At 54.3% G+C, this 25,121-nt stretch overlaps 1 protein-coding gene across 2 annotated transcripts; it reads right to left on the minus strand.

The window, feature by feature from the left end:
• Positions 1-1,008: 1,008 nt before the first annotated feature.
• Grtp1 (growth hormone regulated TBC protein 1) lies at positions 1,009-24,640 on the minus strand. 2 transcript variants are annotated; one of them, XM_076872163.2, is made up of 8 exons: positions 24,494-24,640; positions 23,974-24,125; positions 17,356-17,514; positions 15,054-15,178; positions 12,761-12,857; positions 4,036-4,208; positions 3,781-3,966; positions 1,009-1,291 (listed from the first exon to the last, which is right to left on the minus strand). In XM_076872163.2, exons 1-8 carry the CDS (start codon positions 24,538-24,540, stop codon positions 1,202-1,204), a joined length of 1,029 nt encoding a protein of 342 aa, XP_076728278.2. In that variant the 5' UTR covers positions 24,541-24,640; the 3' UTR covers positions 1,009-1,201. The 2 variants fall into 2 exon arrangements, with proteins under 2 accessions (XP_076728278.2, XP_076728279.2); XM_076872164.2 differs by lacking the exon at positions 23,974-24,125 and having other exon boundaries at positions 24,494-24,578.
• Between the last annotated feature and the right edge of the window lie 481 nt (positions 24,641-25,121).

The following is a 25,121-nucleotide window of genomic DNA, read 5'->3' on the forward strand; positions in this document are numbered from 1 at the left end:
TGTCTGCACCTCGTGTCTGCCGAGCGCCACACATGCCTCAGTGGTGGCTGCTGAGGGAGCATGCTGCTGGAGGTCTGTGAACGGGAGTCGGTGGGTACTGGCGGTGGCAGCAGCCCTGGATCAGGGCCTGAGTCCTTGGTTCAGGAGAGCTGTTGGGATAGTCAGCCTCTTGGGCAGTAACCTGAGAACACTGGGTCTCAAGTGACAGCAGTATCCATGCTCTTTTGGGCTCTGCAGGCAAAGCCACCTGTGTCAAAACCACATGTGCCCTGGGCCCTAGCTGAGGCACAGGCTCTGCTGTGCTCATGCCACTGGGTGTCTGGCCCCTCTGTTCTGTGGGGTGCTGGTCTCACCAGTTTCCTGTTTGCTTACAAGAGGTATAAAAGGCCAAAGAATGTGAGAGCTGCTGCACCTGGAAAGGCAGGCCTGGGACTGGAGAGACACTCGGCTCTGAAGCCTGCCTTCCCCTGTTCTCCATGCTGCAGCCAGCCCCTCCTCTGGTCTCCATGAAGTGCAGTGGGAGCCACCACTTGCTGAAACAAGGAGCTCAGGGCACAAAAGCTCGCCTTCTGTTTTCTGAAGCAGAACTCTGGCACTGAGGATCCTGGGACCTTGGGGGTTGGCTTTAAGGATGGCCTGCAAGTGGCTCAGAGCCCAGGCTTCCTGACCCGTGTTCTTCCACAGGCCCGCACTACCAGGCACCCAGACTGCAGACGCAGACATGGGGACAAGCCGAGGCCCCCACAAGCTGCTCCTCTAGCAGTGCATCTCGGTCAGGTGGGCCAGGTGGAGTGGTGTTGCCCACCCTGCGAGGAGCCCTCTCAAGGTCAGAGTGAGTCTAGACGGACCAGGCTGGCATGCAGGCGCTCAGGAAGGTCAGAGGGGTTCCAAGTGACGGTGTGGCCTTCCTGGTGCTGCTGGGAGAGCCCTGCTTGTCGGTTGGCAACCCTAGGGCCACACATGAGCACTCCCCCACAGGCAAGAAGAGTAACTAGGCTGACAAGCTGATACCAGACTCAGTGCTCACACTTTATTGAATACAAATCCAGTCAGAATCTATGATCTCATAGCCTGAGTGACAGGATCGGAGGTCTCTAGACCTACTGCTGCATGCAGTGACATCAGGCATTCACAACCTGACAAGGGAGCAGTAGGAATGGTCATGGGCCCATGGGCAGCAGGGCAGGGAAGAGGGAGCCTGTCAGCCCTGTGCCAGCAGTGCAGCACGGCGGCTCTCACGCAGCCTGGTGATGGTCGTCATGGACAAACTCCCTGGCTCTGAGAATATTTTCTGGAAGAGAAATAATTTAAAAACAAATTAGCCAAAAAATATATTCCCACCTTATCTGGAACGGCACCAGGACAAAGCCACCTGCCAGTGCTCACCAGAGCTACCTCACAGGGCAGAGCCTTCCCTGTAGGGCCAATTAGCGGGGGCCAGGCCCACAATGACCACAGCCCCTGCCCTCCACCCCCAACACCTAGGCAGCCATGCTCACAGTGGGCCTGAGTAGTCAGCCTGGTAGACACTGCAGGGACGGGCTGTCGGTTCACCTGGAAGCCAGGGGTCACCTGCATGCAACACTGGCCATCTTGGGCCACATACACCCCTCTGATCCCTGTGCTCAGCCAGGGACACTGCACACCACAAAGACGAGGACTCAGGCTGTGGGGCGGGGGGGGGCTGGGAGCCCAGTGGCCAGCAGCTAGCACACATGGAGGTGGAACTTGGGCGAGGGCCTGGCTCCATGTGCACAGCACTGTGGCCGTTGGGGGACAAAGGGGTGTCCTCCCTGGTTCCACATACTTGAGGCAGGAACACTGAAAACTGCAACAACCCTGAGGACAGCCAAGACCACCAGCCCCTAGATGTCCCCATGTGCCCTGCCTGGGCAGCATAGAAGCCCTGTGAGTGCTTCCTGGTCCTGGAGCATTTGGGGCTGGGACTTGGTCATGCCCTGGACACAGCTGAGACTTGAGGGCGTTTAAGGCCCCCACACTGTGTCCTGAGCAGGGGGCAGAGCTCTGCTGGCTACAGCATCACAGGGTTTGCCCAGGCCCTGGCCAGGCTGGCCCTGTCTGCCCTGGGCATCCCTGACACCCTACATCCTCATGGCAGCACCATTCCTACCCAGAAACTTCTGAGTGGGTCTTTCTAACTTGGCATCACAATCTAAAGTGATCCTTGCCTGATGCCGTCTAACACAAACCATTCATGGCCACAGCCTATTTTCACCAATGAGAAGAATATTTGGACCATAGAACCCACAGTGGAAACATTTGGTCGTGTAAAAAGAATCAAATTGTGTTTTCCAACATGGATTATAAAACACTCGTGGCAGCAGGAACAAAAGGCTGCTTCTGGAACAGGAGGGGCTGCTGGCAGCTACCTAGGAGAACATCCTGGGGCACTCCATGGGTGAGGCCCGTGAGGTCCCTGAGGCCGCTGTCAGCCTGGAGGGAAGGCTTTGGGATCTGTCTCTGCAAGTCTCTGCCCCTGACTTGGGCTAAGCCCACGGACTGCACTGTGGCTTCCCCAGGGCCAGTGTTCTCAGTGCTCCGTGAAAGTGACCATAGCCCTGTACTTGCTTGCGCTTCCCTTGGAACATCTCCTGGAGGAGCCCTGAGCCAGCAACAGCTTCCAAGGGCCAACACTGCCCCTCCAAAGGCACTAGTTCCTAGTGACCAGAGCTAGCCACGGTGGCGTTAACTCTAGGTTAGGGGTTCACATGAGTTGCTGCTCCTCACAGCGCTTAGTCTCCTCTTTGGTCCTGTGCATGGAGGGTGTGTCTGGTCCCAGCAGAACCACTTGCACAAGGCAGTGGCCACACTCAGCCACACAGCAGAGAAGGAAGGTGCACCTCTCGGGGCAGGAGCCCACATAGGCTGTGCCCACATCAAAGGGCTCGACCTCCTGCAGCCAGGCCGCTCACTGGCACCACCCGCCACAAGGGAGCAGGTAGAGCCAGTGGAGACTTTGGCCACATGTGCCTGCTCTTTCTGAAAGAAGGCAGTCCCACAGCCAGCTTGCAGGGCTCCCAAAACTGCCTCCAGGTCTCTTGGTACCTAACCAAGGCTAGGTGGGATGGACCCCAAGGTGCCTCCGGGACTTCCTTTGAATCTGTATCTCAAGATAAAAAAGTTACAATGTTACAACAGGCCACTTAAGCTCTGCATCTGGTCTGGTCCTGACAGGGTCATGCCCACTGAGAGGCTCTGCTCACAGCCTTGCCCAGCCCCCACAACCCCCCCAGAACGCTTTTCAGTGCAGACTCCACTTGAGTTTGCACAGTCAGGCTTGGGACTCAGCAGGGAGCCGCCCTTCAAGGCACCACACACAGGGGCAGCCCATCTGGCCAAGGGTGAAGTCAAAAGCATGAAGGTTGAAAAGAAATGGCCTGCTGCAGGCAGGATGGTCAGGAGAGCCCTGAACCAGGCTCTGGACAAGAGTGAGAGGACATAGTAAGACCAAGCCTGGATAACATGGTGCCACTCTTCCAGGCCCCAGGACACCAAAGCACCGGTAAGTGGGTCTATGTTCTTGTGCCCACCCTTCTGACCCAGGGAACCCTGATCTGACCCTCTGTGGTCAGAGGCAGCCTCGGACATGGATGGGTAAGAGGGGAATCATGCCCCGACCTCGGCAGGCCACAGGAGAGAAGGATGGCTACAGCGGGAAGAGGGCATAGTCCTCCCGGGGAGAGGGGCCCAGTAGAAGCCCAGGTCCGGCACACGGGCAGGCAGGGGGAGCCCCCATGGGTCATCATCTACAAAACTCACCTGCATGAATGTGTGGCACTCGGTCACAAAGCTCCCTCTGGTGATCTGCTTGAACCTGTCGCAGATGTCTGGAACGCTTGTGGCTTCCAGGATGAATGTCTGATGTTGCTTGATCAAAGTCAGGGCCACCCGAAAGAGGATCTTGGAGCCCTCGTTGAATAAGCAGTCCCAGATGCGCAGCACTGTCTGTGGAGACATAGACCCACGTCACTCAGGCAGCAGCCCACATGCTCCGGGGCCCATGGAGGTGCTCACCTCCACCGGCAGGATGTCCACAAACAGGCAGATGAACCAGCGGGACACCACCAGGGTCCACAGCACGCCATGTCCCTCCATCAGGGCTGCCACTGCTGGCATCTTCAGCCTCACCAGTTCTCCAAGGACCTCCTGGTCAGTCTTCAGGCCCAGCATTGCAGGGCTGTAGTAATCTGCCAGAGGGGGAGGGAAACCAAGAGACTCAGGCACACTTGGCAAGCCACTGGTGCCCCCAAGGCCTCGCTTGCCTCTGAGCTGGGAGTGGAGACAGGGCTCTCCCAGGAGGAAGGACCATAGTTCAGGAGCACCTGTGAGCAACTCCCAGAGCAAGGCCCCCGGGACAGCCATGGGGCACCAGGGGTCTGGGCCAGATGCCACCCACTCAGGTCCCATTGGGCATTAGTTAAGATCTTCAGGCAGGAAGAGACTGAAAAAGATGTTTGCACACCCAGGTGTTCACATCTGTGCTGTTCACAACTGCTAAGAGGTGTGCATCAATAGACACACGGGCAGATGTCCATATGATGAAACATTATCCAGACTTCAAATGAGAGGGATTCTGACACAGGCCACAACAGGCCACGGCTCTTGAGGACACCGTGCCCAGTGAAATGAGCCTGTCCAAGAAAGACACACACTATGTGACCCCTCTTTTCTTTTTTTTTTTAATATTTTTTAGTTGTTGATGGACCTTTATTTTATTTATATGTGGTGCTGAGAATCAAACCCAGGGCCTCACACATGCTAGGCAAGCGCTCTACCACTCAGCCACAACCCCAGCCCTATGACCCCTCTTCTAAGAGTCCCTAAGTCCTCACTCAGAGACAGATGAGCGGCTGGAGGGGAGGGGAGTCAGCACTTAATGCAGACAGAAGGTGACAGGCACAGCAATGGGGGCAGAAGGTGAGAACGCAGCCCCTGCTACTTGCAAAATATTCATAGTCAATTTGGTAGGAAAAAAGGTTTTATTCAAAGATGGCTTTGAAGGAAGACAGAAGAAACTTAATGGGTTCAAAAGTCCCATCTTCAAAACACCTGAAAGTGAGCAGAACTTTAAAGGAGACCAGCTGGAGAGGCGAGACCATGGACAGGAACGTGCAGTCCACAGGCCTGTGCCAAACAGGCCAGGGCCGGGCATCTCCACACCCGGCTGCTTTAGAGCCTGTCAGGGTGGGGGCTGCAGCCCTTGGACTTCTCTCTCTTAGCAGGAGCAAGTTCTCCTTAATCCAAGGGGCCCCCAAATTCAGTGTGTCACTAATGCTCCTAAGGCGAACACAGAAATGGTTAAGAACGTGAATTTCACGCTGTCTGTGTTTTACCCCAACAAAAATAGAATTCACATTCAAACACTTCTAAATAGCATTCTATCTTCCTTTGAATGGACATTTGTCTCACCACAGAATTTCTGGGTTTCCTACTCAATTTTTTTTTAATATTTATTCTTTAGTTTTTAGGTGGACACAATACCTTTATTTTACTTCTTTTTTTAAAAAGAAACCATTTTTTTTTAAGAGAGAATTTTAATATTTTTTTTTAGTTTTCGGCGGACACAACATCTTTGTATGTGGTGCTGAGGATCGAACCAGGGCTGCATGCATGCCAGGCGAGCGCGCTACCGCTTGAGCCACATTCCCAGCCCCTTTATTTTACATTTATGTGGAGCTGAGGATCGAACCCAGTGCCTTGTGCATGCTAGGTGAGCGCTCCACCACTGAGCCACAACCCCAGCCCCTCCTACTTGATTTTTAAAGTTAATGTGACATACTGTAATAAGTTTTAATGCTCAATTTGTGATATAGAAGAATGCAGTAGCCAGGCATGGTGGTACACGCCTGTAATCCCAGTAGCTTGGGAGCCAGCCTCAGCAAAAATAAGGCACTAAGCAATGCAGTGAGACCCTGTCTAAATAAAATACAAAGTAGGGTCGGGATATGGCTCAGTGCTCAGTGCCCCTGAGCTCAATCCCCAGTACTCCCCCTGAAAAAAAAAGAACACAGTAGGCTATCCTCAACTGTCACAGCAGAAGCCGCAGCAGATGCTGCATGCCCAGCAGGCCTTCTGGCCACCTGCCACATGGCTGCTTAACCAGGTAGGAGGTGCGGTTGGGCGGACTTGGTGTCTTGGTTGAAACAGTCATTATAGATGCTGGCACATGACTGATTCTCAGAGTAAGCAAACAAGGATGTTTGAAATGAAAGTACCTGAGGATTTTAAGAAATGCCAGGGATTTCTGAACCCCCTTCCTATCTTGATATTGCACGTATCTCTTCAAAGCGTGAGTTGTTTACTGTCTTTGCCTTCGTGACCGAGAGCATGCTGTTCAGCTGGAAGACAGGCACAGCAACCCCACATGCGTCATCAGACCCTGCAAGGAGCTGAGCTGAGCTGAGCAGAGCAACAAGCAAGAGGCGATTTACAAGGTGCAGTGCGACCTTGGACCCAGGACAGAGAGGCTTAGAACAACTTCCATAAATAGAGGCGCTAAACTTATACCCTGACCTCATGGGGCTGAGGGGCTGTGGCGGTCTCCAAGGGCAGGATTAAAGTAAGTTCATGGCGCCTTCCCTTCTCTGAGTGTGGAAGGTGCTGGCAGGGCTGCACTGCTGGTGTTCCATGAGGGTCTGAGGCCAGCAGGCACAGCTGGGCCAGGTACTAGTGCCCTGGAGCCCCAAGGCTGAGGTCACACCTGAGAGGGGCCCCAAAGACAGCAGCACAGCATCTCCAGTGCCTGTGACCCGTCCTCCGTTGCTGGACTCTCTTCCGGCCAGCGTTCCGTGAGAAGCACGATGAGGGCTGGCATCACACTCCCACGTGGGGCTCCAGCTGTGCTCTCAGTTAGATGAGTACGAAAGGTGGGTCAAACCTCCCTCGCAGGGCCACAGCAGGCTCCTGCTGAAGGTGGGAGGGGGAGAGGCAGCAGGTCTCTGTGCTAAGCCACCTGTGGCTGAGCTCGACCCCAAGTAACCCCAAAGGAAAATGACAGAACCATTAAGACCTGATGCCACTTGGGGCTGCTAACCACCCAATGGGCATAAAACTGGAGCCACAGAAACAGGCCACATAATTCACCCCAACGCCAGAGCAATCCACACTGGCACCCAGTTGCCCCCACCAGATGGACCTTGGGCACAGGCAGTGTTGGGCACCTGATGGGGACTGTGTCATGGAGGGTGGCCCAGGTACAGCTGTGACACACTTGGGGCATAGGAAGCATGTGGCCTCTTCCCAGGGGGGGCGCCTTGCCCTTCCATCAGTGCATGGATGTCCTCCAGAACTGATGCCCAGGGCTGCACTTCCACTCACCCTCACCTGATACCCAGTGTGCACGGCCACATCCCAATTCACGGACGCCCCAGGACCCAGGGTCGAGTCTAGGGGGTCTCAGCCCCCCACTCCCACCCCTCAGGAGCAGGACCCAGGAGCCTTCCTCCCCCCAAAACTGTGCTGCTTCCCAGGGATGGAGGAGGAAGGGAATGAAACGGAGCCCTGAAGACATTTCGCTGGGGCGAGGGCCTTCTACATGGCACACTCCTGACCCTAAGTGTCAACGTTAGGGTCTCTGGCCCAAGCATGCAAAACATGGCCCACAAGGACACCACACTGCATGGCCCAAGACAAAGGGAAGGCAGGCACAATGTGTCCACCCAGGGCACAACAGGGCCACAGGACCAGCAGCTGCCCTTCCACACTCGGGGACCTCTCCCCCGAGGAGGACCACCCTCAGCCGCACCATCAAATAGCAACAGCCATGGTTCCCAGTCTCTGCCGCAGGGCCACTTCATCACCCTGATCCATGGCCTCAAGAAAGGCGAGCACAGAGGGAGGCCTCCTTCACCCAGCCTTTATCACCTTATACAGTTATAGTCACCTTGCCATGGGTCACTGCTAGTCTCTCCTCTGCCCGACTTACACACTTCATCACAGGTCTGTGTGTAAGATGAAACAGCAGGCTCAGTACTACCAATGGTTCCAGGCATAGGGGAGGGGTCTTGGGGCCTGTCCCCAGGATGAGGGGACATTGCATTTTTTTTTAGGTTTACTTAGTTTTTGTGTAGTAGTAGTTTGAACCCTATGACACTCTACCACTGAGCAACATTCCCAGCCCTTTTTAAATATTTTTTTATTTTGAGATGGGGTCCAAGTTGCTGAGGCTGGCCTCAAACTTGCTATCCTCCTGCCTTCAAAAAGAACTAACTCAGTTGGGCACAGTGGTGCAAACCTGTAACTCAGCATCTCTGGAGGCTGAAGAAGGAGGATTCCAAGTTCAAGGCTAGCCTTAGCAGCTAAGCAAGGCCCTAAGAAACTCAGCAAGACTGTCAAAATTTTTAAAATAAGCTGGGTGCAGTGGCACACGCCTGTAATCCCAGAGAATCAGGAGGTTGAGAAAGGAGGATAGCAAGCTCAAAGCCAGCCTCAGCAATAGTGAGGCGCTGAGCAACTCAGTGAGACCATGGCTCTAAATAAAATACAAAAAAGGGCTGGGGAATCTAGCTCAGTTGGTAGAGTTCTTGCCTCACATGCACAAGGCCATGGGTTCAATCCCCAGCACCATAAAGAAAGGGGGGGGGTTGCTAAGGATGTGGCTCAGTGGTTGAGTGACCCTGAGTTCAATCCCCAGTACCAAAAAATAAAAAATAACAAAGGGCCTGGGATGAGGTTTAGTGTTTCAGTGCCCCTATGTTCAACCCTTGGTACTGAAACATTAAAAAAAAAAAAAATCAAATATGTAAGTAGCTCACTAGATAGCAATAAAAATAGAGATTTTTAAAGAGATTCAACCAGTCATGATGGCACACACCTGCAGTCCCAACACAACATAATAAGACCCTGTCTCTTATGAAAATGAGTAAACATAAAACATTTCTATTCTTTGTTTTTTTTGCCAAGTCCTAAGCCTATTATCATAGAAATGATAGATTGATTTTTTTTAGAGCACAATACTGTAGAATTTAACTAAGAAAAAAAAAAAAACATGTAATATCCCTCCTCTGCCTGGCAGGGAGATCAAGTCCCAGACTTGGTCTTGGGAGCTGAGGCACCCGGGCATGCTGGCTCCACTAGAAGGCCCTGGCTGGCCACCCTGCTGGGTCCTCTACTGTGCCAGAGACAGCACGCTGGGAGAAGAGGTCGGAGCAGAGTCTGTGCTACCTGACTGTTCCGTGGTGGAGCTGGGCTTGTCTGTAGTTGGATGCCCACACGGAGGCCCAACTCATACACAGCAAGGGCAGCACTCCCCCAGGAAGCACCAGGCTCGGGATGGGCAGTCATGGGGGAAGCCCACCAGAAGAGTGTGGAGTCCTGCTCAGCCCCGGCTGAGACCATCAGGGCACCACCAGCCCACACCAACCCTCCTTTGCTCCTGGGACTGGAGCTGTGGCCTTGCAGAGTGTGCCTTGGTGCTCATCTTGGCCCTCCTGATGGCCATCAAGGACCTGTTCCCCTGCATTTCAGGGGAAATCAGGTCTTTCAGGACATGCAGGCGTCAGCTCATCCCAGAGCCTGCCCTCTCAGCAGTGCCACAGATCCACAGAGGGCTCCTCTGGGAGACAAGGAGTCTTCTGGCTGCAGGGAAGCCACAGTCTGCTCTGTGCAGTGGCATCCTGGAGAGGGGGCAAGGCACCAAGGGCTCCAACGGGCTGGTGCCACACGTTTCCTGCTGATCTGAGCAACTGGGATGAGAGGGGCTCTGGCCCAAAACCTGGGCTGAGTACAGTTGGGGGCGGCCAAGGACTGGCCACAGTGCAGAAGTCTCTGGTAGGGGGTGTGCAGGTTGCTCATTCTGTTCTCCAGGGTCCTCCTCTTGAATTGCACTGACTGACACCTGTTCTCAGGGATGCAGATGACTACTGCCAGGTTTCAGTGGCTCCACAGCTGGGGACATTGCTTGGCACGGGCCTGCTGAAGGCCGCACCACCTCTGCCTAAGTCCGTGGGCCATCCAGGTGCCTGTCTGTGAATCAACTGTTGGCCATTTCCTTCCTCAATGCTGTCCTCTCCCAGACCTTTAGGAATTCTTAAGACAGTCCAGATCCACAGGCCTTGGTTCATCGCATGGACCAGATGTCTTCTCCAAACCAGCAGCCACTTGCTTCTGTCATCTGTCTCCAAGACTGGCTTATTTTCATGTGACTGAGATTCTCAGTGTCTTCTATGCTTTTGAGTTGCCTTCCAGAATTTCATCTCACTGCAGCCTCACAAACCGCTCTTCTTCTCTGAGCTTCAGAGCTCTGACTTTTTAACTGTGAAATTCTGAACCATCTGGAATCGAATAAGGACCTAATTTTGCTTTCTTCCATGTAGACAGTCAACTGCCACAGAATAGTGTTTTAAACAGTCATTTCTCCATTAATTGATGTGCCTTATACAAGACATTCCAACAGATGGCAGATGCAGCCACAGATCAGTTGGCTTGGGGTTCTCAGTTCTGTTCCACACATGTCTTTACCAGTAGACAAACTAACTCCACATACCTTGAGCATCAATCAACCGCCAGTTTCCTTCTTTAAACTTTTGTTGGCCTGTCTTGCCCTGGACTCTTTGAAATGATTAGGTCATTCTGGCATTCCTGGGATAAAATGACTTTCGACAACAACAAAAAGAAAGAACTCACTTCACAACCATTTCTAGATTCCAGTTGCTCAATCCCTGAGTGTGTTACCAGGGACGTGCTCCTGTGCCTCAGGGAGATGAGCCTACATGCAGGACGTCACACTATTCTGGCTTCCTAACATGAGCTGACGAACAGCTCGTCATTTTCCATTTTCTGCAAGATCTTATTCTAAAAATCCTTGTGGTGCCAGGGATCACACCCTTGTGTGTGCCAGGCATACTCAACAGCCAAGATCCACCCCAGGCTGAGTTTTTTGAGATGGGATCTTGCTATATTATCCAGGCTGGTCTCCAACACCTGGGCTCCAACGAGCCTCCTGCCTTAGCCTCCCGAGTAACTGGGACCACAGATACATGCTACTGTGCCCGGCTAAGCTTTATTTTAAAATATAATTAAATAAAACAGGAATTATCTGTTTTTTCAAGGTTTGACAGTAGAGAAAACTAGGCATGTCCATCAAGTCAACTTTGTTAGACTGTTTTTCTCAACACCTCTGAAGGAGACAGATGGGATGTATTCATGGAAGATTGTCACTGTCATCCTATCATTGGTACTAGATTTTTTTAACTTTCCAAATGAAAATGTATATGTATATCCCTCATATAATTAAAAAAGAGATGATGAAAAGTAGGACACAGGCCGCCCGAGACAAGACTTGAGAGGTGCAGTGTCCCAGCCCCTGCTGCCTGGAGCACTCCACAGTGGCAGGACCACCTCCTCTCACTGGCTGACATTTCATCCGAGTTCCGAGTCTGAATCGAGACCTGTTCCATGGCATTTTGGTTCAACTGAACCCATGCAGGCAGCAACGTGGGATGAAGCTCTGCTTGATACCGCTGCCCACTGAGGGGAGCCGGAGCCTGGCCCTTCTCCCCTCTGACCTACATGATCTCCTGTTCAGGACATGCAGGCGTCAGCTCATCCCAGAGCCTGCCCTCTCAGCAGTGCCACAGATCCACAGAGGGCTCCCTGGGAGACAAGGAGTCTTCTTGCTGCAGGGAAGCCACAGTCTGCTCTGTACAGTGGCATCCTGGAGAAGGGGCGAGGCACCACGGGCTCCAACAGGCTGGTGCCACACGGTTTCCTGCTGATCTGTGCAACTGGGATGAGAGGGTGTGCTGCTGCTGCTGTCCAGAACCTGCCCAAGGACAGGACTGGTGCTTCCCAGACCCAGAACAGGGCCTGGACCATGCCAGGCCCGTTGGGAAGGACAGAGCTGACCTGGTGCACACCAGCCTCACCCTCGAGGGCCGGAGGCAGCGGCACCTGCTGCAGTTCCCTCTCCTCTGTCCTGGCCCTGGCTGCTATGAGGGAGGCATCACCTCTCAATCTGCCTTCTCCTCACCACGGTGCGCTCAGGCGCCCTTCCAGGGGGCACACGGGCTGAGGTCCAGGTGCTACTGCCGCACCTGGCACACGAGCCTGCGAGCAGGTCCACACTCACACTCCCCAAGCCTGCAGACCCTCTGTGAAAGGGGTGCTGTGGCCTTCTGGCTATCTGGTGGCACAAATGACCTGGGCTGGAGTGAGAACACATGTGTGGAGCATCCGTATCTCATGTCCTTGCCCGGGGACAGGCACAGAGTGCTCTTTCCAGCACCTGTGTCAGACTGGGGTGGGACAGGAAGTCAGCTGTCACACATCCTCTTCCATGGGGACAGCTCTGGCTCTTCCTCTCTACCCAAAGTGACCTCACACTATACAGTCTGCACTATGCTTTGTTAAAGCTGGTAGCTGTTCTTACTTGTCAGGAAGTTAAAAAGCATACAGATTTAAGAGAGATTTTCCCCAAAAGTAGTAATAAGAGATTGCTATTGTGCTGATGAGAACTCACAAACCTAATGACCAATACACGGGCAGCCAGGCCAGCCCCTGGCAGACTGCGTGACCCTCAGACTCCACAAGTCCCCCACTCCCCAGGGAAGGGCCAACAGAGGAAGAGCAGAGCTGAACGCATGGTCAAAGCCAAACCCATGCTCTGCAGCAGACCCCCCCACACACCCAGTGGTGCCCACGCCCATGTTGGGAGCTTGAGGAGGACGGCTGTGCCTCCACTAGAGCTGGCCTGGCTAACCCAGAGGCAGGGTAGGAAGGTGTAGCAGGGGCTCCAACATACCAGGCAGTATCCTTCCAACAAGAGCGTCCAAGAGCCAAAAAGACTCTTCCTCATTCTTCGTTATGAGAATCAGATATCCTGCTATGAAGTTCATTCCCTAAAATAAGAAAAAGGAGAAGCAAAACTCACATTGAGGTTTTTACATTCTGTTTTGTTTTTTGGCGGTACCAGGGATTGAACCCAGGGCCTTCCACCACCGAGCTGCATCCCAAGCTTTTTACTTTTTATTTTGAGACGGTCTTGCTGAGTTGCCCAGGCTGGCCTTAAACCTGCAATCCTCCTGCCCCAGCCTCCCAAGTCACTGGAATTACAGGCATGGACCACCACAACTGGTCCCACTGAGTCTTCAACTGCCTTACAATTTGGTACTAGTTGGGCGGCTACTAGGTCCCCAGTTCTCTTCCCTTCCCTAAAACTTGAATGAGCCTGGAACAATCTTTTGGTAGAATCTTAAAGAAACTAAAGGTCTGCCAGTAGTACTGTGTTCATTGAACCTCATAAAAATAAGAAAAAGTTAACAGTTAAAGCCCCTAAGCAATGCGAGGAACACTGAAGACCACCCTCTGAGGGCTGCATGGGTCAGCCTACCACCCCTGGTTCCCAGAAGGCTATCTGACCACTTGCTTGGCCTGGATCTCTCCCCCAAGGTGACTCTACACCTAGGGCTGTGATTACACAAAGTGAGGGTCACAGCCTGCCACCAGGGCCATCAGGGTGGCTGAGAGAACTGGGTGGAGGCCCTCCTGGGAGAGTCCTACCACTTTCCAGAAACCTCAGGCCTGCGGCCCTCTGGGAAGGGCTCCACTCCTGGGGGCTGAGCTGCGTGCTCAGCATCACTTCCACCAGGAGTAGGTGAGTGTGAAGCAATGCACGCTGTGGTGGCACCAAGCCTGGCCTGCATGTGCCACCGAGGGTTTGCAGGCGCAGACGCCGGCTGCACACACATGGCTCTCACACCCTCAGATCTGCACCTCAGTTGCACAGCAGAACAAAAACTAAACAGAGACCGTGTCATCAAGACTGTGAAGGCAGGGGCTGGCGCGCACTGGGTCTGGGGCAGCCACCGCGGGTGGACCATGCTGACACAGGCAATGCGCGTGGGCAGCCACCTCGGATTCCCAGGCTGAGACCCACCCTCTGCCTTGGGGAGGTGCCAGCAGTTGCTGCTGGTGTAAGTGAGGGTCTACAGACCCTTACAGAACGGGACCATGGGCACAGACACCAAGCAGGCAGAATGCCCTGGGATCATGTGCCAGAGATCGGAGTGTGGCATCTACAAGCCCAGGGATGCCAAAGTCGGCAGCGACCACAGAGGCTGGGGGAGGCTGGGACAGACCCTGCTCACAGCCTGGGGCGGGGCACCCAGCCCACCGCCCTGACCTCAGACTTCCAGGCCCCAGAAATGCAGGAGCATGGACTTGCGTCTCAGCCACGTGGTGTGTGCCTGTCAGGGCCTCAGTTGGCCAACTCGGAGAATGCGCAGTGTGTGGGGTCCAAGCAGCAGAGCTCTGCTGTCATGCCAACATCAAAACTGTGTTTGTGTTTGAAAGTAAAACTGTTTTTAAAAGCCAAGAGAACAGAAAGTAGAACAATATAAAGACATTTTGCCTCAGCTCCTTTGGGCCACAGTCTGGTCCCCTGACAGAGGGTGGCAACAGCAACAAGCCAAGGATGGAGGGACATCCTGCCTCAGCTCCACGCATGCAACCCCAGCGTCCAGCCAGAAACGAGCAGCAGGCCGTCCTGTCCTCTGCCTCCTCTGCTCCTCTCCCTGCCCACGCCGCCACCCTCTCACCCTGAAACCCACTTGCTCAGTCAGAGAATGATGTGAGGGCTCTCCAGGTGGGGACTGAAGCTCCCAGACCTGCTCTGGGCAGACATCTCTTCACACCTGTTCCCTGAACCATGCCCTCTGGGCTCCCTGGCACTGACCATGGGCTTCTGGAGCCATCGCCCAGGATGGGAGGACCAAAATCACCCAAGCTCAGGACACACTCATCATTCTCTCCAGAAATCTGGTGCCAACCTCAGCTATAGGGAGCAGGAGGGCCATGTGAAGCTCGCAACCTCCAGCTCAGGAAAAGCTGCTTCCCGCTCTGTGGCAGACCTGGGCTACAGCTGGCGACCCATGACGGCACCAGGCTGGCCCCCGGGTACCTGGCCTGAGTTCTCTCCTGGGAACCCTGGAGGTGGCCTGGCTGCAGCCGGAGCCAGCTCCCTGTGCCAGCAGCACACGCAGAGGCCCAGGGCTCCCCTAGCGACCCTGTGTTGGTGTGAAGGCCTGAAGGCTCACCTGGCAGTACCCCACGCCTTGGTTGTGCATCCCATACGCCAGCAGCACGTTGTACAAGGTCTTCTGCAGGCAGGGCTCGGCCGTCTTCCGGAAACGCACATTGTCCGGGAAGGTCCGGTTCAGGTCTGCACGGAAATTCACCAAAGAGGTCACCACTCAAGCCTCTATGTCCACCCCAGTGCAGTGGTATTCTGTCCGGGACCTCAGGATTGGTTTTACCCTGGTTGCCTCTTGAATCAACCTGGGAAAGGTCAGTACAACTGAGGTGACGGCACACTGTGTCAGGAAGAAGGGGGCTTTCTTGGAATCTGGGGACACAGGCAACAAGTTCTAACAGTCCTTTTCCTTGGGATCAGAGATGGCACAGCAGCTATCCAGAGCCACAACCCTCACTGGCCCATTTCCACACTGGCCCCACCAGCACAGCCCACCTCACCTGAGTCCCAGCTCCCCCCAGGAAGAGCCCTCCCCGCGCCAGGGTGACCCTGGAAACGACACACTAAGCTCTGGGGAGCTTCCCAGTTCTGAAGACCAGGCACACAGCGAAGGAGAGGAGACTCAGCCAGAAATGAACAGACAAGCTGCGCTTCCCAGTTCTGAACACCAGGCACACATCGAGTGGGACAAAGACTCCCTCAGAAATAAAGAGAGAACCTGAGTCCCGAGCACTAGGTAACTGGCCCTGCCGGCTTCTGTATGAGGTGGCCGCCCTGCGGGCCTCTTCCTGTCTTAGGGCCCACATCCCTGTCCCACATCCCCACCCAGGCCCCAGATAGACCTCTTTCTGGAATTGTCAACATTCAAATAAACGAATCAAGGGAAAAGATGGTGCTCTTACTATTTCAGACTAGAGACAGCTGTGAATGCTCCTGTGTGGTACCCTGGCCGGGAGAAGCTTCTCCTTGCTCTCATCGTTCTATAGGAAAGGAAAAGGCTGATGTGGACGGGTGCAGGTGCGGCCACGGCTCACAGGCGCCCTGAGCACCCAACACCCCCTTACGATCCCTGTAAAAGGTTCATCCAGATGCCTCCAAGTTAGACACCAAGCCACCACCTGCCGCCACCACCTGCCACCACCACCTGCCGCCACCACCTGCTGCCACCACCTGCTGCCACCACCGAGCAGGCCGACTTCTGGGCCCACAGCCAAGGGCCAGAGGCAGCGACTCCAGCAGAGAGCCAGGTGGTGGAGCCACCCAGTGTCCATGGAGTCCGAAGGGTGAACTCAAAGTGGTGCCCACGTACCAGGACACTGCAGCCTTAAAAGGAAGGGTCTTGACCCTCTGCAGCCCCAAGGAACCTCGAGGCCACTGCTCAGAGAAGGGTGCTGCTCAGAGGAGGATACGGGCGGGGATTCCTCCTGTGAGGACCCTCAGACAGCCAGGCAGAGACATCAGAGGGGGCCTGTGGGGGCCACAGGGCAGCGAGGCAGGTCAGTGCCCAGTGAGGACAGTTTCGGTTTGGCAAAATAAAATGGTAACTTTTATGTTTTACCTTTACTTTGATAAAACAAAAAGACTGATCCAAAACCACGCTCAACAGAACCTTTAAAATCACTTTTCCAACAAACAGCAGGATTCCATGTGCTCTGCTATGCACGGCTTCCATGAGCTCCCTGTCCCCACCTCCATCTGCACCTCTGCCCTGCCGAGTGAGGACCCTGGGCTGGGCTCCTGTTCTGTGACCAGGATGCAGCCTCTGGCTCCCAAACCCCCCCAGCCCTCCCCGCTCCCACAGCTGGAGCCTGAGGACACTGAACCCAGGAGGGCAGCAGCACGAAGCCCTGCACACGTCAGGGCCACCCCTCCCTCAACCTCTGTTCTTCAACATAAACGGGTTCATTTAAAAAACTGTGTCGCGTTCACATCTATATTTCTCAAAAGGTGTTAAAGTTGGAGAGGACATCTGTTTCCTAAACAGTTCCTGTTCAACTTGGGTCAAAACTCTTCCAGCACTTTGAGCTTCTGAGAGTTCCGTGAGCTCAGGGCTCACTAAGGGCCCTGAGGCAAGAAGCTGAGAGTTGCTGGTGACTGGTTCCTGGGCACAGCACTGCCACTCTGTGCCCAGTGCTGCTGGCTGCCGCCCTCCCCTGAGAGCGGTGAAGAGCTCGTGAGCCAACAGGCACTCTAATATTTTCTGGATGGATTAAAAACACTGTCCTTCCCATGAATGCTTCAGTTTATTTTTCCTCCAAAATGTGATTTCAAGTCAAAACGAGCTGATGCGTCTTTGACAACAGCTTTCCCCACAGGCCTCAGCTGCCTGGTCTACCACCCCGCCACGTGCAGGCCCTGGCTCCCACCTGTCCTGATGGCCTCCTCCAGGCAGGAACTTCGCTCTCCCTGGAGCAGTTGGTGGTAGTAGCCAGGGTTCTGGTCCATCTGAGCCTGGGCTCCACTCACTGCCATCCAGACACGGGCCCGGTGTTCCAGCGGGATCCCTTTCCGGACGTAGCGTTTCACTGGAACCAAAAGGACAGATAGCGCCCACGAGTCAGAACCAGGAGGGGCTGAGCGTGCCCCTGTGGCTGCAGGCCTTCAGCTCCCACACCTGTCCTCCCTAAACAACGCGGGCAGAAGGCCCAGACGTCAAGCCTTCCCCCAGCCCACACATACACTCTGTAAATTCTCTAAGACAGACTCCTCTGCCCACAGAGCAGCACGAGAGGCGGTACAGTCACCGCTGCTCATCTTCTGCCCTGCCAAGCACCTGAGGAGCCAGGCCTGGGCTTCAGGCTCCTCCCAGGTCCTCCCCTTCTGCCTGCCCTGTGGACTCTGCCAGACTCCAGGCCCTGCCTTGGGCTCCTGCCCTGGGATACTCACCCCAGCAGCCCTGTGCCTCTGTGCTGAGCCTGAGCTGATACAGAGCCACATGGGGAAAAGGGCATAGCTCAGTGGCCGACCATGTGCTGAGTGGGCACCAGGCCAGGCGGAGATGGCCCTCTGCAGAAGAGGGCAGGGGCAGGTGCTGACCCTCTGCTGTTCCTGGGAGCTGTAGACAGAGTAACAGGGGCCAAAGCACAACTTCAGGCCATGCAGCCCTCACAGGACCCCATGTACCAGGTTCAGGTGCTGACACGGACCTGGTGGTGAGTAACAGTGGGCCCAGTCAGGAGCACAGCACCCACATGGACTATGGCTGAAGGGCGGAGCCCGTAGGGCTGAGGTGAGCACACACGGACCTGGGGGCGCTTGGGAGGTGATGCTAGTGGTCAGTCCTGGTTCTGAAGTTAACCTGTATATTGAGCCCTACAACTTGTGGTTTTATTTTCATTGAAAATAAATAAAAGAAAAAGTAATTTTTTTTATGGTGCCGGCGATCAAACCCTGTTTTACGCATGAGTCTCACCACTAAGTCACATCCCCAGCCAGTAATTAGTAATCTTCTAATGACTATAGAAACAGATAACTGATGCCAAGTGAGACTGACAGGCCAATCAAATTAGACCAGGTGTCCCCTGTGCCTTTATGACATCAGCCTGCAAAACAGTGAGCTTTCAAGGCTTTGCTGTGTTCCTCTGCCATGACATTATGAATACACCCTCTGGAGTAGCCACACTGTAGGAAATGCCAAGGTTTGCACGTCAGACGTCCTCCAAGGCCATGTGGCCAAGGCCTGGTCCCAGGTGGCACTTCTGGGAGGGTGCACCCTCTAAGAGTGGGGCCCAGAGAGGTCCCTGGGTCAAGGGAGCTCTGCCCGACAGGGACTGTGGGACCCTGGCCCCCGCCCCTCGTCCTCCTGCTCTTCCGCTTCTTGGCCTTGGGATGAGAGTTCTGCCCAGCCCTATGCTCGTGCTGTTATGCACAGCCTCACCAGGCTCAGAACATCAGGGCCAGCCACCCACAAGGGCGGCCTCCGAAGCTGTGAGCCAAGAGAGACCTCAGGTCTTGCTATAGTAACAGCTGGCTGAACAGGAAGAAAAGAAGTAAAAATTCGTGCAGTTCGTGAAATTTCACAAGGTATCATAAGCCCTAGGAAGAACCTCACAGGCTCCAACAGGAAATCCATGAGTAACAAACACTGTTAACACCAGTTTCAGGGACCCACAGTTATGAACATCGGGCCTGGGCACCTTGAGGCAGGCACCAGGAGGACAAGCCTCGCCCACTGCCCCCTGGGCCTCCCAGTCAGGGTGGAAGGCTCAGCCACTGCTGACAAGAGCTGTGGTGTGCAGGGCAGGACAGACCAAGCACCATCCACAAAAACCAAAGAACCTGGGAGATCCTCTTTGCAGCTTAGAAGTGTCCTTGAGGATCCTGCTCTAACAAGATCATCTCAGCCAGCTTGTCTGATCACTGTGTTTGTGAACACGGAGAGCAGGAGCTTGGTCCCATTTAAAATTCAAGCAGAATTTTGAATAATAATAATAATAATTTGACCTGACCTTCCCTCCAAATTAGTAGATTTGTACTGAAACTGGGCCGTGGGTCTCAGAACCCCTCAGAGGGCACAGTGACCAGAGTGCTCTGAACGGATTTAGTCACTCTTTGCAGCCCAGCATCAAGAGGGGTCAGTCCCAACACCGGCAAGGACTGTTCTAACCAGAGGAACTTAATCGCCACAAGGAAAGGACATGTGCAAACCAGGGGTGTCTCCACAAACCAACAGCGAACAACCAGGAAGCAAAAATTTTAAAGGTGTCATTTACAATAACACCAAACAGTAACAGAAAAGGGTCTAAACCAAACGAAGCATCTGCGGGGTCTGAATGCTGAACACTGCAAAAGGAATCAAAAGACCCAAGCAAACGCAGACAAACGCCCCACTCATGGACTGGGAGACTGATAACTACAGTAACAACAACATGGTGTTGGTAAAAGGTCACGCAGATGGATTAATGGACACAGGAAAGAACCAGAGAGGGGTTCACACAGACAGAATCAAGTGTCTTTTGACAAAGTTGCACATAGAATAATCTGTCCAGCGGCTGTGGTTATAGCTCAGCAGTAGAGTGCTCACCTAGTACATGCGAGGCCCTGGGTTTGATCCTCAGCACCACATAAAAATAAATAAATAAAATAAAGTAAAGGTATTGTGTTCAACTACAACTAAAAAATAAACATTAAAAAAAGAATAATCTGTCCAAAAGAAAGAATGGATTAAAAAAATAAAATTGTAACAAGAAAGTGTAGCCACTTGAACGTTCATACAGTTTTGGGAGACATGCAAAATTGAACAGTCGTTTAGAAAAAGAATCTGCAACTTATTTTTCCTTTTTTGTGTGTGGGGAGAGGGCACTGAACCTAAAACCCTGCGTCTGCAAGGAAATGCAATTTCTTACTAATCAAACTTTGACATGACCCAGCAATTCCAGTCCTAGGTTGTTTTCCAAGAGAGAGGAAAAAGCTAAGTTCACACAGAAGCATCTGCATGTTTACAGGGTCAACTGGGCACGTCCCAAACATCAACTGATGGCTAGAGAGATCCAGAAAGTGCGTCACTCCTCAGCAACGGAAGGGAGTGAGCCACCAAGTACACAAGAGGGTCCCAGGAGTCCCATGCATGGTGTCGAGATGCGCTTGGAAAGCTCCGCCCCTTACAAGAGAGAGCGGATGGGCAGCTGCCAGTGGGGGAGCTGATGGCAGGGTGAAACCCACACCCCAGTACCAGGGATCGATCGGACCCATGGGTGCCCAGTCACTGAACCACATTTGTAGCCATTTTATTTTTTATTTTTAGACAGGGCCTTGCCAAGTTGCTGAGGCTGGCTTTGAATTCATGATCCTCCTGCCTCAGCCCTCTGTGGGATGACAGGCTTGCACCAGCACACTTGGCAAGAAGCGGAATTTCTGAAGGTGATGGAACTGTTTTGAATCTTCACTGTGGTGAAGACTATGTCTAAACTCACAGAAATACACACAGGTAAAAATGTTTTCCTGTAAATTAAAAAATAATTTGGCAATATAAAGTTTTGTTGTTTTGAATGAAAGGGCAAAATGGTTATACACACCAACTTCGACTTCAGACACCTGCTCTGTCTGAGCACAGGGATGCACACCTGTAATCCTAGTGACTGAGAAGGCTGAGGCAGGGGCACTACAAGTTTGAGGCCAACCTGGGCGGCTCAGAGAGATCCTGTCTCAAAAATTATAAAGTGCCAGGATGTGGCTTCCTGGGAAGATTCTCCTGGGTTCTCTCCCCCGTACAAACAAGCCGGAGGCGACTGCTCTGCTGACCATAAACTGCACACCTGGGAGCTCAGTCTCAAATACACAGAGAGACGGAGCACAGCCTGGTGTCAGGGGCAGGACAAGGGTGCCTGAGGCCTGGCTGGCTCTGGCAATGGCAGCCACACTTGCAGATTACACAGAACAAGAGCTTTTGCTACTTTTTGACAAGTTTGCTATCTGAGCCTACACTGTTTCTTTAGCAGGGAATGGAATGGTTTCTTGTCCTCCCAGTCTGACCCTCTCCCAAGGGCAGGGCCAGAGAATTAGCTTCCATCTGTCTGCCCTGACAAAGGAAGAGAAGTCTCATATTTTGGCATTTGTCTTTGAAAATGTTACTGTGATTTAATTTTCGTTTAGATGTGTTAACATCTTAAGCAACTCAGAAGGAGATCTGAAAGAAGTCCTTTTCACACCCAGACAGGAAATGAAACAGGAGAGAACCTTGTGTGCGAGGTCAGTCTTTCTAGGCTACAGGAGCGACAGGCTATAGGGCTGCTGGCAGACACTTACAACAGAAAAATAACGTGTTCCCCTACCCACAAACAGTGCACTGAGCAGAGTAAGCGTGTCTTAAGACACACTGAATGCCAACATTTGTAGGTAACTGTGCTACTGGACACACAAAAGGTGGGTGACATGCCTCCACAACATGACAAACACCCAGTGAGTGCGACGTCACACTGGAGGGGCGCCTGGTGACCCAGGGGCCTGAAGCTGAGCACACTGCCACCCAGCTGCACCCACCCAGATCATCTGGCAGGAAAGCCTGTATCTTCTCCTATTTCAGACCTCACAGTCCACCAGGAGTTTCGCCTGCACTAAGGGCCTTGTGTCCACAGTAAGGGACCCAGAAACCACACCTTGTGCCAGCAAGGACACACAGGGTGCAGACCCCCTCACCCCTACCAGTCTGAGCAGAACCTCAGGCTGCTGCTGGTGGCTCCCAGTCCTCAGGCTGAGCATCCCTGAGTGGCACAATGATCTCCCCCCAGTCCTGTGACAGTGACTGTGCTCATTACCATAATCACAGTCTCTCTGCATTACTAAAGAAATGTGAGCAGGAAAAGGCTACTTCAATAAAAACTAAGTCAAATTTTTAAAAAGAATTAAGATAGTGCTCCAAAGAAGCAAAGCAAAGCAAAAGCAAAACCGCTGGACTAGAGCGAGAGCCTGGGAGCATTTTGTACTCTGCGTTCAGACTGCTTCCCAGATGCCTTCTACTCCTGCTCCAGCTAGAGCCCCCAGCATGGGGAGATGGAGGTGAGCCAAACATGGCTCCCACCACTCACAGAAGGGAAGCAGCATGGGATCAACAACAAAGTCAGACAGAAGGAACGTGCCCTGGTCTCACAGGTGACACATCCCTCAGGGACTCTTCCCACTGGGCCCCTGTGGTGCAGAGCCCATGCCATTAGCTGGCACCTCTGCTCTTGGGGGACACCTGGACAGTCCCTAGTGGTCACTTGTATGAGAGGCTGGGGCCTAGAGCAGGCAATAAACAACTTCATTTTTCAACCCTTAGTGTGACCGGAATGTTTCCCATGTGCGTAATCTTGCATGTTTTCAAGTATATATGTACACACACACACACAGATAAACACACACTGTACCTGTACCTATCATGCACAGTGCAAACACGATATGCATACCAACATGTGACATCTTAAGTTAAAAGACAACTTTTAAGAATAAGTCCAAAAGAAGAAAAGTAAAGGTACGTGTTTGCTGGAGCATGGACAAACAGGTGACAGGAAGGGACAGCAGGGTACCTGTGGGACACCCAGGACCCTGACTTCAGGGCTGTAAAGCCAAGGCGAGCCACCCCTGCAGTCCCTTGGGCTCTGCCTTGTATGCTACACTGGGAGCCTTTACCCACCCTCTCACCCACCCTCCCAGCAACAGCCTTGGAGGGAGGCGGGGGCAAGAAGCCCAGGGGCTGAGCAGGGACCAGCTTCCCCACCCCAGTCCTCTCTCCCTCAACCCAGCACGGCCTAGGAACACTCTGCTGACATCTTTAAACCCCTTCAAGAGTCAGGTGTGGGGCTGGGACTGGGGCTGGGGCTGGGGCTGAGCCGTAGAGCCTGACTAGAGCAAGGCGCTGGGTTTGATCCTCAGGACCACACAAAAATAAATAAAATCAAGGAACTGTGTACAATTACAACTAAAAAAATTTTTTTTAAAAAGAGTCAGATGCTTCTGTCTGCTCACTGTCCACGTGGCACCCTAGGCCCTCAGGCCAGTGCAGGGTCCTCTGCCTCATGTCTACTCTCCCTCACACCTCTACCATCTGGCTCATCCAGCTCTGTCCCTTGAAGCCTAGCCCTCACTGGCCCCTCTTGAGAGGCGACTCCCAAGCCATCTGGGGCACTGCCCTGCTGGTGCGCTGGAGGTCTGTATGTGGCCTCTTGCAGGCCAACACTGCCTTGCCCACTTAACAAATACTGAAGTCACCATCCTGGTCAAGCCACTTTGCAGGATGGGCAGACTCTCAGCAAGGAAACAAAAGATCAGCACATAAATAACACCTGTGGCTTGGACAGTGACCAGGGAAAACACGGGGGTCTGGACAGGGCCCACTCCCTCAACTGCCTCTTTCTCCGTGAAGAAGGGGCAAAGGAGAGCCTGCCCCATCTGATGGCTTTGTTTCCGGGTGCTGCGTCTGGAGAAGCAGCCTCACCGCCAGCCTCGGGAAGGAGCTGGACTTCGCCCGTCGCGAAGGGGTGGGTGGTGCAGCCCTCTGGCTCCCTCACCTGTGGCGCTTCTCCGGACGGCGCCGCCGCCCTTCAGAAGTCTGGACCACTTTATGGCTCTCTTGGTGAGTATCACCAGGTACGTGGAGAAGAATTCTTCGTAAGCTGCGTAATCAAAGTCTGCAGGCCTCTCAAACCCATACGGGTCGACCCTGGACACGAAGAGAGTTCTGTTTTCCAGTCCAAGTCTGCTCGCCCGCCGGGGTCGGCAGTGTGCCGGGGCGCGACCCCCGCGGCCCTCCTCCTTTCGCAGCCCCCTCCCGGGCCCGACGCTCCCGGACCTGCACCCCGCGGACCCGCGTCCCTCGCGTCGCGCCTTCACCGGACCCTGCACCCCGCAGACCCCCTCTCTGCCTAACGCTCCTCCCTCCCTGACACCCCGAGTCCCTGCCGGGCCTCCTCCCTCCCCGATCCCGCCTCACTGCAGGGCTCCCCATCTCTCCCGACCCTCGCCTCCAGTGCCCACGGTCCGGGATCCTCCCTGGCAACCCGGGGCTCGGACTCGGCCTTCGCCACCCACCTGGGCACCCGGGCCCGCGCCGCCTGCCAGCGCTCGGCGGGCTCCATCGGGGCGGACCGCCGACCCCACCAGAGCGCGGACTCCAACCCCGGGCAGAGCCCAACCCAGGGCCGAGCCCCAGCCCAGCGCGCCGCCAGCCCCGGGGCGCGCTTGTCCTTCCGGCGGGGCGGGGCCCAGGCGACCGCGGAGCGCCGGGGGAGGGAGGGCCGGGGGAGGGGCCGGCGGGGGAGGGAGGGGCCGGCGGGGGAGGGGAGGAGGGGCCGGGCCGGGGCTGGCGGTGGGCGGGGAGCCCGCGGGCGGAGGGGGCGGCGGGCCGGGTGCACCTGCTCCTCCAACTACCCAGACCTCTCCGCCGAGCGCCAAGGTTAGGGCTGAGTCCAACCAGGGATCCAGCTTGGTTCGCGCGCGCCCCAGACTTCACCGTGCGGCCCCGTGCTGTTCTCTTGTGGAGAAAAAGCGCAGATCCTGTTTTCCGTCAGCTCCCCTCCGTTTCGGTCCGAGAATACACAAGTTGGAGGCCTGCATCCCGCGCCCACCGAGGACCCGTTCGGCCTCCTCGAACCCGGGGTTAGGGGACCGGGAGCCCTGAGCCAGCGAGGGGGTGGGTCCCGGTGGGTCCCGCCCTGGG

The sequence above is a fragment of the Callospermophilus lateralis genome, chromosome 12, assembly GCF_048772815.1.
Source record: "Callospermophilus lateralis isolate mCalLat2 chromosome 12, mCalLat2.hap1, whole genome shotgun sequence".
Lineage (NCBI taxonomy): Eukaryota > Metazoa > Chordata > Mammalia > Rodentia > Sciuridae > Callospermophilus > Callospermophilus lateralis.